The following is a 14,010-nucleotide window of genomic DNA, read 5'->3' on the forward strand; positions in this document are numbered from 1 at the left end:
GTATCCTCATTAGACGATGTGCTGCTGTCCTCTGGAGCAATAGAGAGACGCTCTTGAACCGACATAAGCGAATGGCTATTACATTTATATCCAGCCTGAGTCATTTCTAACCTTTAAGGGGATGTTACCCCCCCCCACTGACCTCACCTTTTGCTTTTGTGGTCTTGGCGAAAAACCTGAGTAGAAAGGTATTACTAACAGCATCATACATTTAAGCTAAATCAGTCATCCTGTCCAGTGGTGGCGGCTCATGGCAAACGATTTTTAAGGCCGGCTAAACGGTCAGTCAATAGTCCATTAAGTTGCGTGCTTGCTGCCATTAAACCTTTCAAAGCCAGTGCAGAAGCTTGTCAAGAGGCCGCGCTTTTTAGCCACCGTGCATTAATAGCCCATGCACGACCCCGACTGGACTGGACTGGACTGGACTGGACCGCAACAACACATGCATACCTGTTCTCTCTCCTGCCCTGCAGGGACAGTGCACAGACACCAGCAATACATCTGCGAATCTGAGTGTTATGAGAAATGATTAACCATATGTAAAAGCATTTTAAGTAATTGGATTGATCTAAAAAAAAAAAAGTTGATAGTGTGATTATACGAACGACCATCATCTTCCGCGCAGCACCGTTTTAGCCTGTAATCTGTCTCGGTTGAGGAGGTGTCTAAACCTCTCCGACTGTGCCGTTTCTTGACCCGGCCTATAAAACTTGGGGCATGGCCATATTTTGCAGCACACTGCTGGACACGCTGCCCTGTTAGCTGGCGTTCTTGTTTCAGCTGTGATTGTTTAGTAGTGCTTACTAAGCACCGGGAGGCTTTTACTGAAACCAATTACTTTGGTGCAGGGTAAATATACACGCTATAAGAGCACAAGCCATTAAAGCCAAAAATAAAGGGGTCTCCGTTGTCTTACTTGCAGTACGCTCCACGTGCATTTGTTGGTTACCTGCAGTTTTTAGCCACACTTTATAGCTGTGTCGTTTCTTTCTTTAATCCAAGGCATGCATTATAAATACTGCGGAACTCCGGCTTCATTGAAACGGAGCATTAGCAGCAAGCAGGATAGAAATTGCCCTCAAAACATTAAGATGTTTAGCACTCTCTTTATTCCAGTATTGTAGGCAAATGATTAAGGCTAATTGTTTCGCTTGGCAGCCATTTTGTTGTCGAAGTTGTTTATGCATTTGTACATACCCTTTGTTGTGTCTAAATTGCATCTCTTTAGGGACCGCTGATCTCGTCACTCCATTTTCACCGTCACTTAATATGCAGAGCATCTCCCCCAGTTTTTCATTTAAATAAGAACACCTACAATTACAAGGCTCACCTCAATAATTAGTTATCCTTTGCCACAGTACTTTATAGACCTAAAAAAAGAGCACAATTTTTTGATATTTTTTTCCCTTTAAATTACTGATAAATGCTCCCTCAGGAGCAGGACCTAATTGTGTTGATATACAGTGCACAGGAGAGAATATGCAATTTCTAAAACCCCAATCAGAAATTAGTCAAGACTGTGAGATACCCGCCTCACCTCCTTTTTGGCCAGCTGTCAGCTGACATGCTTGTCTGACCCCAGTACACGTACATATGGCACCAATTAGTGGGCGCATTAGCGGAGTGGCTATTCTTTGAAAGCCTCTGTTTCTGTGCCCTTCAAAAAACTGCGATCCCTCATCGGAGCTCTGAGGGGAATGCTCTTCAACAATGTCGCAGTTTATGTCATCATTTACGTTGATCAAATCCAGATTGCTCAGTACCGTGGATATAATTAGATTTTGATACTTAGGTTTAATCCCGTTGCTCTTTTGCTGGGGAGAAGCGCAGTATGGCCAAATTCATGTTTTTATTTTTGTTTTTAATTATTTATCTATCTTCAGAACTGATGTCATTTACTCTTAATTGGCTTCTACTGTGAGCATAGCTTACATTTCTAAGGGCAAAAATGGGGAGAAATTGTGCCAGTGAGCAGCTGGACCTCACAGCACTTGTATAGCTGGATCTTGCATTTTTTAAAACCAATGCTGTCTGTTGAGCAAAGAGGCCATTTTCTGACCCAGTGAGTTAACTGAGGCTGGCTTATCTGATTGCCACCTCATGGTTCCCGACAACTTTTCTGAACTAGTTAAACTAACAAATGAATTGAACAACTTTGTATCTTATTTTGATCACATATGTACTGCTTTTCTTCAGTGCTGTATGTCCCGCCCATGTTTTATGTCTAACCGTATGCCTTAATATATCTGACCCACGGACATGTGTGAGTGTATAAGGTTATACATACTACAAGTCATCACATTACACACCCACATCATTTATCAGGGAAGCACAACAACTGCATAAATCTTGGTCAACTAAATAGCCAATTATCATCCAACTAACTCTTGGTTTGTCTTTGTTGTTTGAAGTTACAGTATAATGTGGCACATCGCACATTCCCTTTCCTCTGTCTCTGTAAACTGGCCTCTTTTAAGCATAATGTTTTCTTAGAATAAACTAGTTGTCGGGGGGTCATTGATGAAAGCTCAGAAGATCCTATCAATCCAGGGTCTGCCAAGTATGTGCAGGTGCTCCTTAAATTGAGCTGAACCCACATCTGGAGATCTGGAATTGGCAGTTCTGGCCACAGGTAGTTGTGTGGTGCTATTAGAGACCCTTTCTGCACATGTGGCTCCTTTTTCTAGCCATAGCTAACACCCTCCTACCCCCTATGCACTTTGTCTGCAACTTTGTTTGCTACAGTCCGGTCTTTGCTGTCAACATTTCATTCTCTCTCTCCCAGAGAGCCAGCGACACCCAGGCCGTTCTCGAAGATGACTCACAGCAGCCAGACGCACACATATGGTTACTTTCAACACTGACCTCCAGTCCTAAACAGATTTAATGGTGCAGTGCAGTGTGACTACGCCACTGCTGGGAACATGCTAGTTTCTTGGACAATTTGAAATGTATGTATTAAGAAAATAATTACCTAAAAGTGTTAATGTTGGTAGTAATACATGAAAAGTACTGTCAGTTAACCACATGAAGTTGCGCTAGCTCGCCTTAACAAGCTAGCACTACTAAGCATGTCAGCATTTATTTATGTATTTATTTATTTATTGGTGAATGATTCCATTATTGGCCTTCTGGCCTTCCTCAGCAAGAAGTGTTTAAATATTGTGCTTTAACTTTCTCCATTTGTGCAAACTGTGGTGCTTTGGCAGACAAATATGCCCGCTGTTCGATCTGCCTTTCCTCTGGAGCAGAAATAATTAGCCTCTGATTACAGTTTGATTAACATCCGCACCTCCAACGTCGGTGAAAAAGACCCTTTTTGTACAATGAGACATTATGTCCAAATAGCTTAGAGATGTGTCCAAGGAGTGCGTTCATCCTCTAGTCAAAGACTCTTCACTCTAATTAAAGTCACATACTTTCAGAGAGGACGGGCTATTTGCATAATTACATCACGCTGCAAAAGCTGTTCCTGATGCACTGTAAAACGTTCCACAGGGCCGTGAAACGTGTGATTACAATGGCGTTTTGGACATTGCGATCGTTGTGCCACAGTGACAATAATGATGCACATTCATATCACCATAGTGAAGCGGCAAGGTGCCATTCATCCTCTCCCCTTCCTGTTCTCGTCCTCAGTCGGCCTTCTTTAGTATGTTTTTTTTTCTTGCTCGGAGCCCAAGCGACTCTGCCTCCGTCATCTCCGTGACATCCATCTGCCAGTGGATGGGGCGGTCTCGTCCTGCCTTAAGCTCTGGAAGTCTCTCAGTCCCCCTTTTCCATCTGTCATCCCACACCCCCTTGATCACAGGAGTCTAGGACAGGGCTGGTTCCGCTGAGGAGGTGTGCAATGTCTTGGCTGATCTGGAAAGAACTAAAGGTCAAAAGCTTGGCAGGAGCCAGTCTTGGGCATCTGGAGAATTGGAGGTTGAACCGGTGGCCAGATTCATCTGCGTGGTCAACAGCATGTTGGGTGTTATTTCCTGTAAGGTCTGTGATATCACTTCTTTTGTCACTTGTAACCCCCTCGTAAGTTTATAAATATATTTACCATGTCACAATGTGCCCAGTGTTCAGGTGACCAAGCCCCAATTAAGTAGTAGTTTCGGGACACATAATGGTAGTGGTGACATTGAATTTGTTGCTGCGTTTTAGTTCGAAAACAACAAATAAATAAACAAAGGATTGTTCCTAATAGGTTTAACATCTGTTTCTTTGCCATCTGTGCAAGACCACTGTGACACTTCAGTGAGTGTCTGCCTCTGTCTGTGCTTATCCCTGCAAGTGCCTGGGTTTTTACCACCCCCTCCCTCCATTTACCCAGCTACTATGTATTCATATGCAGTGCTGTTTATTGCCAAGGTATCATTCAGATCAGTCATTGTTCCCAAATCAAGACAAGGCAATAGTGCAAGCTCAAATATATCTGCAGAGCTTTTTTTTTTTTTATCTTGAGTGCAAGTTGAAGACATGCCAGGTGGGTATGTGGGTGGGTGGGTGGAGGGTGTGTGATCGTCCGTTGTACCTCCGAGGAAGAATATTTTATCCGACACTGCCACTCGCTGCTGGAGACTGCTGGAAGCTGAGGCCCCAAGGACACAGCTGGTTGGGAGAATTGTGTCGGCAGGTTGTTAGAAGGCGGCGGATTAGAAGAGGTAGATCTCAAGCTGGAGGGGCTTCGGCATTTATAGCGTTTGATCAGCTTAACCTGGGGCTCACGGACCGATTCTGCGTTTTGTCATCGCAAATGAGGAAAGATGGTCAGGGCCTTCTGAACCGACGGAGAAGAGCCGGAAAGAATCGAGGCGAGATTGAAGGAGACCGGTAGTGTGGCGTCAGTAAGCAGAATGCTTTGTTTTCCGTTTTCTTTTTCCTTTCTTTTTGCCCGCTGTAACCACAACGCGGTTACGCCTGTATGGATTCACCCGCAGCGCCGCTGGAGCGCAAATGCACGTGACTCCTATTTGCCTCAAGGGAGCGCTGAATCAGTGTTTCCTCCAAGGCAGGGCTGCATTATCTAAGCCACCCATCTGCAAGTTGCGACTCCACTCATTTCCTCCTTCGCCCCACTCAAATGAGAGTAATCTTCATATGTCTGTCCCGCATTACATGCTGAGAATGCATCTAAGGCATATACGTAACATATATGTGTCACATATTTATTTATATGTACATTACATATACTCCTTTTAATAAAACGTGTTGGGTAGCTAGCCATCAGGTACAAGTACTAGTACTATGTTTCAGATTATACTAATGTTAAATGTATATGGACCTTTTTCCGATCTCAAGGTCCCTTTTACAGCATAAGTGGTGTAATAAATTACCATGGCAAAAGAAAGAACAACTAGAATGCTGAATGTTAAACATCCAACATGCTCTGTCCTGATTAACTCTTATTTCTCAGCTTCGCTAGGTACGTTTGTGAGTGACCTGAGGAAAATTTCCCAACATTTACATACATCTCAGAGCATTCAGGACAAATTTGCTGTGTTTCAGGTTGGAACACCTATGCCAAGCATGTCTCTCTAAAACCATAGTTAATCTAGGTTAGGTAGATATACACCTAACCAGACAATTAGTAGAGCTTAGTCCCTGCAAGGCTACAAATTCCTTACGAGGCAGGTCATTTGTACCTCCTAGACTGTTGCATAACTCTGAAAGCCTAACAAAAGCTGCCAGACTCTTAAGAAATGTTGGCCTAATTATTAGTGTGATCTTTCTCCACTTAATTCATAAGCAGATAAGCAGCATGCCTTCAAGGCTGGTACCAGGCCAAAGCTATGTAGCAGTCTGAGTAAGTGAGTAATATGCGCTATTCCAGGCTGATGCTTCGCGGTCAGATTCCGTTGTTGGTATGCCTTTAAGGCTGATGCAAAGAAAAGTTTAGAATCAAATGGGCCTTGGCAGCCTGATACTTTTATTAGCACCTGGAGTGGTTATTTGCTGATCGTGTCTTCTCTAAGGCTGTAATGCTACCATGTAGAAAATATTTTGTTTGTTTGTTTTTTTTATTACAGCTCTTGGTTTTACCTGTGATCTTATGTGTGTGTTTTGTTTTAAAATGATTTAAAAGACCACCAAAAACCCAAGCTTTCATAGCTCGCCATGGGCTGGTTTGGATGCTTGATGTGCATGTATATCATGATGTTCAGTGTTGCCACTGAGCAGCACAAAAATACACAGGAAAGTGCAATAAAACCTTCTGATAAATGCATTTGTTCATGAGTTTTGAACATTAACACACAGAAACTGAATGTTACACAGAACGATTTAACTTATTAATTTCATTTTGTGTCAGAAATGTCCTGTCTCATGTTCACTGTCACTGAGTGCAGTTTACATTGGGAACCATGCAGTGTGACCAACCGTGAGATGAGTTGGACTGAAAGGAAGCATACATAACATAGAAAAAGCAAAGCCATATAATGTCAGTATTTTCCAAGCAGCTCCTCCATTGCCGGCACGCAGAGTTGATCGGTGGTTTCTCTGAGCTTGGTAGACTGCTTTCGGTCTTGGAGGCATGCTGTTTCTATCTGCCTGTAAAGAAGAAGCCTGCCAAGCATGCATGCTACTGGTCAGCCTGGTAGATCTGCACCTGTTATCAACCACGGAGGCACAACGACTGCAGCGTCAGACCACAGAGTACAAGTCTGACCTCCATGTCACGAGGCTTATTAAGGGCATCATAGACATCACTGCAAATACGTTAGCTGCGTACCGCTAACAGCATGTGACCTGGCTGCCTTGGAGCAAAATCGCAGCGCTAATTAAGTTATCATTACTTAACAGCATAGTAAGCAGCTAACTAGCTTCTTCAAGGGGTTCACAATTAAGAATCTGTCTGGCAGACATCAATTAATACTTATCAGGCTGGAAGGAACCGATCGCTAGCCTTGATGACTGGAAGGTACTCTCTTAGCGGCCTTGAAGGCAGCCTCTTTGACTAGCCAAGATGTCCAGATAAGGAGATAATTTCTGAAGTGGGCATGCTGGTTGTTTTCAACAGCTGACCAACTAAGCTAGCATTTAACTCGAGTCTGACGGCTAACGTCTGTACTAAAATTACAATCTAAAAGAAGGACAAATGGCAAGCTGCAGCAGTGTCACAAGTGAGCTAGCTCCCTTTATCAGTGAAATGCAGCAACCGGCTGCACCACATGCCTTGGAGACACTGTCAAAAATAAGCTTCGGTCCTTACCCTCTGCCTTACTTTCACACGGTGTCTCCGTGATTTCTTGATGCAAAAGTGAAAAATAGAATCTTGGCAATAGGGGTTAGCATCATATTTCATTGGTTTGAAATGAGTGGAGAGTTTTGGTTGACTGTCAGAGAGGTGGGGGAAAGCAACACCTTGGAGGAAGTGCTGCCTCAGTTTTTGCTGATGGCAAAACAAGATCTATGCGCAAGTTAAACCCATATTAAGAACACATGAATCACAAATGGATGAATGCAGGAATGTGAGCAAATCATTTTTTAAAAAGACTTAAGGTAATTTATGCAAAATTATGTATATGTATTTGGGTCATAACTTGATTCTAACGAGTTTGATTCTAACATTTTAAGACGTCTTTATTCTGTCCTGTTTGGTTTGAGTCATTTATAGGCATTGAAGTGTAACAAATGTAATAAACTGATTGATGGACACTAATGATAGTTCATATAAATTCATTGTGAACAAGTATGACTTTTTTTCTCAATGCTGCAGGAGTAGAAATTGAAGTATTTGGTGGCAGCTTAAAATGGGCATTTCTTTTTTTTTTACACTTTTAGAAAATTTCAAGCTACCACTTGAAACCTTTTAGAGCACGTTTGACTTTTTACCATCTGGCAGGTAGATGGTTAGTGTTATAAGATCTCTTGGTGAATGATCAAAGGAACCAAAGGGAAAAGACACAGACAAGGTTCAAACAAGGATAGTTAATTATTTCCCCCCCTTCCTTTTCCAGACAGACATTTCACTGAACGTATTTAGATTCGGCTTTTAGAAAGGGGGAATGTGCAGGTGGAGCCCATCTTGGTGCTAGGATTCTCTGTGCTGAAGGCTAGCATCAGAAGTGCTGCAGGAGGGCGCGCCGAGACTGTCCACCTCGCTGCAGATGTTCCCCCTGTTTTTGTGAGAGAGCTTCCTTCCAGCCAGAGAGCCCGAGAGGGGGGCGCGTGGCCTCTTTGTATGAGGCTGCTCATTAGTGTGTCTCTGAGCCAGAGTGTGGAGAGGGAGCTGGCCGAGGTGCTGAAGCTGTTTTTCTGAGATCTGAGCCTGGGGGAGCTGTCTGTGGTGCTGAGGGCCCTGCACCTGTGTTTGAGTCTCTGACTCCTTCACCTATTGCTTTGCTAAATAAGACATCAATTTAAATCAACCTTCTCTGAAACAAATGCACGGTTGTTAAATTTCAGTTTTTTTCTTAAAGTGCTATGATGAAATACAAATTCTTACAGGCAGTTGCTCATGTATTACTTCATTATACAGTTAGTCAGCAATTGTCACTATAAAGGACCTCAGAATAATATGCTGTTACTTCAAAATGACTACTGTTGTATCAGCCACCTCATTCGGATATGTATTTATCCCCATTCTCAGTCATACATACGAGGGCCCTGCACTGAATGCTGCCTCATCTGTGTCTCACTGCAGACAGGCCTTGGGGAGCAAAGATGAGAGGCCCGCCAGTGGGAACACCAAGCACTTTGAGCCTCAGACTGCTCCTTCTCCTCAGCCATTTCATGGATGACTCCGTCTCAAGTCAGCCAATCTGCAGCAGACCCCCGTATCATGATTGGCACCCTCATCCGAGGAACATCACCCTCCGGTGGAGTCTGTCGGAGATCACCTGCGCCATCGGGAATCAAGACTGGCACAGTATCCCAGAAGACGAGCCTCTGCCACGGCGCTGGATGTGTCAGTCGCACGCCTTCCCTCAACTCTGCCCCCTAGAGGTCCAAGCAGAAGATGGCGTTTTTGCCCTTTATGACCGGACACTACAGCGCTACGGCGTAAACCCAGTCGGCATGTCCGAGGAGGCGTTTGACCGCTGCTCGCTGGAGAACGAGCGTTCCCTCTTTGCTGGTGGCATCGACGTCAGCACGCAGCTGCACCTGAAGTGGCTTCCTCCTGGCGTCCGTTACTCTGCTGCCGCTGGCGGAGGCAGCGACCAGTTATGCCGGCTCGGCCTGCGTGTCAAGGTCGTGGTCAAGCAGCAGCTCTGCCAGAGTTTTCCTACCCTCCGCCCATGCTCGGGCAACGGCGTGTGCCGGGCCGAAGCCGGACGGCTCGCCTACCGCTAAGTCGTGCTTCAACGGCGCAACTTGCGTGAGTGGCAGGTCGGCTATGTCGAGCCATCCTCCATATGAATGCCTATGCCTGTCCCCTTTTACAGGTGAGGACCTCTGGTGTTACTTCACCAGAGTTTGTTGCTGCCACAGCTCACACTGTTGAGAAAAAACTCAGTATAATTTATTTTTAGACCACATCACACCTTCAGGTACAGTAGGTGAAAATTACAGCATATGCAACAAAGCGCCTTGTGAGTTTTTAGTAATTTTTTTATCCACTTCTTGTTTACTGTCCACTGTGTCCATGCATTATAGTAAAAAAAATATATATAGCAGCTAAGTCCAACCACACTATAGAATGCTTTTGATGGAATTCAGATTGCATGTTCGGACTCTCTCTAAGAATCACAGTCACAAAAGGGTTAACGGTTGAGCCTTTTTTCGACCCAGATCCCCCACCTGGAGAGAGCCACTGCTTTTTCCCTGTTACTTATTTATTATTTATCAGTCATAATTGCTAGTTCTCCCCATTTAGCTCAGTGCAATTATTTCATGTCAATACAGGTCCCCATGAGCTGTTCAAGCAGCATATTCCAGGAAGTCTCCCTCCCTCTCCCTTTCTCTCTCTCTCTCTCTCTCTCTCTCTCTCTCTCTCTCTCTCTCTCTCTCGAAAGCAATTCTTAATCACTCCATACGTTTGCTTTCCTCCTCCCACCATTTCATTGAGCTTTAAATGTTTCCTCGCGTCCACACAAAAGCAGACTCCAAATGCACGTTAAACATGAACGCGCATCCAAAACGACTGGGACATTTTTAAAAAGAAAAGTCCTGTAAGATCACGACAGATCGCTTGGCCATCGCGCTTCATCGAGGCTGCCGCTGAATTCTGCGTAGCTGTGAGCAACAGTGGAAGCATTCCACTCTCCGCTGGACGAGCGCCCCACCAGAGTGGAATCATTTTCTGTAGAACTGCTGACCAAAATGCCAAATATGTCGTTCGGTGGTGTAAACTAAAGTTGGAAAAGACTTTAAGAGGTCTGGGCCGCTTGGTGCCTGCAGGCCCAGTCAGTCCAGAGCCTTTAAGTGAGCCAACCTCGTTTAGGCCATGCACCACACGCATTTGTATCGAGTCAGATGGGCATGATACAAATAAATGCAGTGCGATTATTCTCCTTCCAAAATGCGTTACATGCAAATTATATGTTGCGCTTTAAACCAGTGAGTTTTTCATAGTCAAACACACAAATATCAGCGAGAACAGCATTTTGATCTAGTTCTGTTTGGCATGTGTTTATAGGTAAAATTAATAATTAAGATCAGCTCAAATGTTAGAATTGGTCATTTTTATTCTGTGATTATTATTTGTAGCCCAGTACTATCCCCATTTTAAATTACTGGCCCATTCCTGATGACATACATATGCTTATTATATGTAAATTTGGTGTTTTTAATATGTATTAATTAAATTTAAAATGTTATAATATTTCCATGTTTTGTCAACTTCACAGGAACTAACGGCTCAGAAATCTTTGGCAAAAGGAACTGCACAAAGGATTGCAGGAACGGGATGTGTGTCCAAGATCCATTTACAAATGGATCTGTACATTCTGTACATTGTGTACATACATACATACACAACCATATACATTGTACATTGTGTATATAAACATAATATACATATATTGTACATACATTATTAATATATTTTGTACATATATAGAATATATATTCCCTGTTTTCTTTTTCCTCAGTTTGGACAGAGCACTCTCAACCATTTCACTGCGAGTTATACTGTGTATGACTATGTATGTGACAAATAAACCAAACTTGAAACTTGAAGTGGCGCCAAACGTACCAGTGCCAGTGTTTTCACTGGTTACACAGGCAAGTAGCAGTCATCAGGACTGTGCACTGTTCTTTTCTTTGGTGAAATTAATTTCTTAAAACAGTCAAAAGAAAGCTGTGATGAATTCTGGTCTTCACAAAAGAGAGCCTTTCTTTGGGTCTGCTAATGGGTGTTTAACTCTTCATTCAGATAGTGCTTGGTGTCGTTTGACTCATTATGTTTCGCTAATGAGGCATATGATTAATGAGGGGTCATTTTGGTGGCTTTCACAATGGCAATGCAATTATGCAGAACTCGCATCTGACCAAAGTTTTCTCGCGGCCCCCCCCCCCCCCCCTGCTGTCCATCCAAACAGATAGTCAAATTAAGTCGAAGCAGTGAGCTCTCAGAAGAAGAGTTCCAACAATCGAAACTGTCATCTCTATGAAGGCCCGTGAAATGTTCTTTTTGCAGGTGGATTATGCAAAGCCCAGTGGGAGGAAAAAAAGATTTCGCTTATGCAAAACTATGTGCCCAGAGAGCTTAATGGCGATCTCCTTGCTGGTCGCCGTGGTAACGCGCGTATACAAAGCCACACGTGGAAGGTTCAAGTCGAGGGCCTTAAGCACACGTCGCCGCGCTTCCAGAGCGGCTCACACGGCCGAGGCGACGAAGCGGGCTCATGTGGGCAGACGCGAGCTTTGAATTCGGCCCACGCTGTAAAAAAACAAAAAAAAAAAGAAAGAAAGCAAGCGGTAAACAAATAATAATAACCGGCGTTATGAATCTCGCAGTCAGTTTACGAGACGGCGCCTTGTCGCCCCTTCAGGAAAGTAATGAATAATAAAGTCCCATTTGGGCTAATGAGCGTCTCGCCCACAAAGGTGTGACGGCAGCGTCCCGCTCCCCTGGGCGTCCCAGATAATGATGTCATGATGGACTCCGGGGTCCGAAATCCAGGTGGCCGCTCCTTGTGATTAATCGCTCCGCTCGCACCGGCAATTTGTCGGACTAAGCAGCGCTTCCCAGTGTCGCGTTAGCATCTCGGACTTCTGCAGCAGCAACATGCTCGCGTCAGCGCTGGCGGAGTTTACCCGAGGTCCGTTCTGTCTCCAAACCCACCCCCCCCCCCCCTCGCTGGCTTGTAGCGCTTCCACGCTGAGGCCCGCAACATCCCAACTACATGTTCTGTCCAGGTTTAACATGGCAGACTGGACGTCCTCTATAATCCTGGGAACTCGCAGGGATGCCTATAAGTAAGCCGTGTACACCCTTCCAACGTTGCCGCCGGTGTAACAGGATGGACGAGGATGTCGTGAGGGTTTACGAGAGCCGTTTGATATTCGAATTTATTTATGTCTGCGTTTGAATTTTTGTTTGTTTCCAAGAAAGTAATTTTAAAAAAAGAGCACAACATTGTCATGTCATTAACACTAGCGCATGTTTCCAGCTGTTCCATATGCCGCTCACGGTTGCGGCCCGTCGATTAAGGCCGTCGATCAGGAGGCTGGCCAACCTGTGAGTGTTTTCGAGTATTTCGTATCGAAATTTCAGACCAGTGCCTGTAAAATAACCACAGCAGGAGAAGAGCTATAGCATATGCTATAAAATCAGTCTTATTTTTTTTATTGATACCTTAAGTGCTGTTACTGCCTTTCCTTGGTTATTTCTCAGCATGGTGCGGGAAAAAAAAAGAAAAAAACAATAATAATAGTGTCATGAGCAGAAGGGGCAGCACAAGGCTATTGATCGCATGATCAGAGGTGTTTACTGAAACATAATTTATACAGGCCTCTGCCGACTCGGCCTGAGATTTCGGTCAAGCGTATCAAACATTTATATTTCCACTCATAGTGATATTGATCGGTATGCGTTTTAAAGAGTGGGTGAGCTCACTGAATCCATTTCAGGAGTTCACTAGAGCTTGATTTATATAATCTGGACGAACACTACAGGGCAGACTGAGTAGACAGCAGGTGTAAGGCAGAGAAGGTATGACGTGTGTGTGTGTGTGTTTGTGTGTGTGTGTGTGTGTGTGTGTGTGCATACACTTCATTTTGCATTCTGAGCCTGTAAGCAGCCAGTTATGCTCAGCACTTTTAATTTCATTCTTTGTACTGATGTTGGTCTTCTAAGTAACATTTTCTGTTGTTTATGTGCTTATTACATGCCTATGTTCTTATTATGTACTTTGAACTTTGATCATAGCCACTAATGTGTGATGTGGATGTTGTTTTGGGGGCATTTTTTGTGATGTTCAGGGATGACGGGGACGGTTGTTACATTTGCAACAGGTGTCCAGGCATATTATCATCCAGGCATTCTTCACTGTCCCAAGAACCTCACAGCTTTCGGAAAAACGTGCAAGTCCCAAGCGATTCGCCCCTGGACACTACGTTTCTCATGACGTCTGGTCGAGAGTCCGTAGACGCTGACAATTCCCTGTTGAGAAGTCGTCCAGGCACTGCGACGTCTGTGCAGCCACCGTGCGCTTCCCGTCGGCCTCTGCCACTCACCCGCCTGCTGCAGCATGTTGTAGGGCGTTTCGGGAAGTGCCGGTCCTTGGTTTCTGTTCCGATTCCCCCCCCCAGGGTGAGGCTCATAGTTCCCTGACTTTGCTCTGCCTGTCATCCCATTAATCATCACAAAGTTAGTGGCGGCCTTCGCAGCCCCCAGCTGGCCTGCCCATAATAATGAGGCCCTGCTTGCGGGACGTCAGACCAGATTTTCCTTTGATTCGGCACTCTCTTGTGTGCTCCTGCACTGTTGCCAGGGTCGATGATGTCAAAGAATTAGAGTATTAATACGCCGGCTCCCCAGGGAGATCCCGTGGGGATACGATGTTAATTGTTTTGCGATATTTCCTACCCCTTCTCTGTTTTGTTGGTTGGTTTTTTTTTTAATGTCATTTA

The 14,010-nt window shown here is 44.4% G+C and overlaps 1 protein-coding gene across 1 annotated transcript in view; it reads left to right on the forward strand.

Annotated features, from left to right (window-relative positions):
* The first annotated feature begins 3,866 nt into the window (after positions 1-3,866).
* Positions 3,867-14,010, forward strand: part of eys (EGF-like photoreceptor maintenance factor) — a 147,871-nt gene continuing 137,727 nt past the window's right edge. Inside the window, 3 exon segments of the mRNA XM_081714325.1 lie at positions 3,867-3,990; positions 8,636-9,278; positions 9,280-9,377. Coding sequence (XP_081570451.1) covers positions 8,656-9,278; positions 9,280-9,377 — 721 coding nt within the window. The 5' untranslated portion in view covers positions 3,867-3,990; positions 8,636-8,655.

Source organism: Electrophorus electricus, chromosome 5 (assembly GCF_041902795.1).
Source record: "Electrophorus electricus isolate QZ-2024a chromosome 5, ASM4190279v1, whole genome shotgun sequence".
In the NCBI taxonomy this organism is placed as follows: domain Eukaryota; kingdom Metazoa; phylum Chordata; class Actinopteri; order Gymnotiformes; family Gymnotidae; genus Electrophorus; species Electrophorus electricus.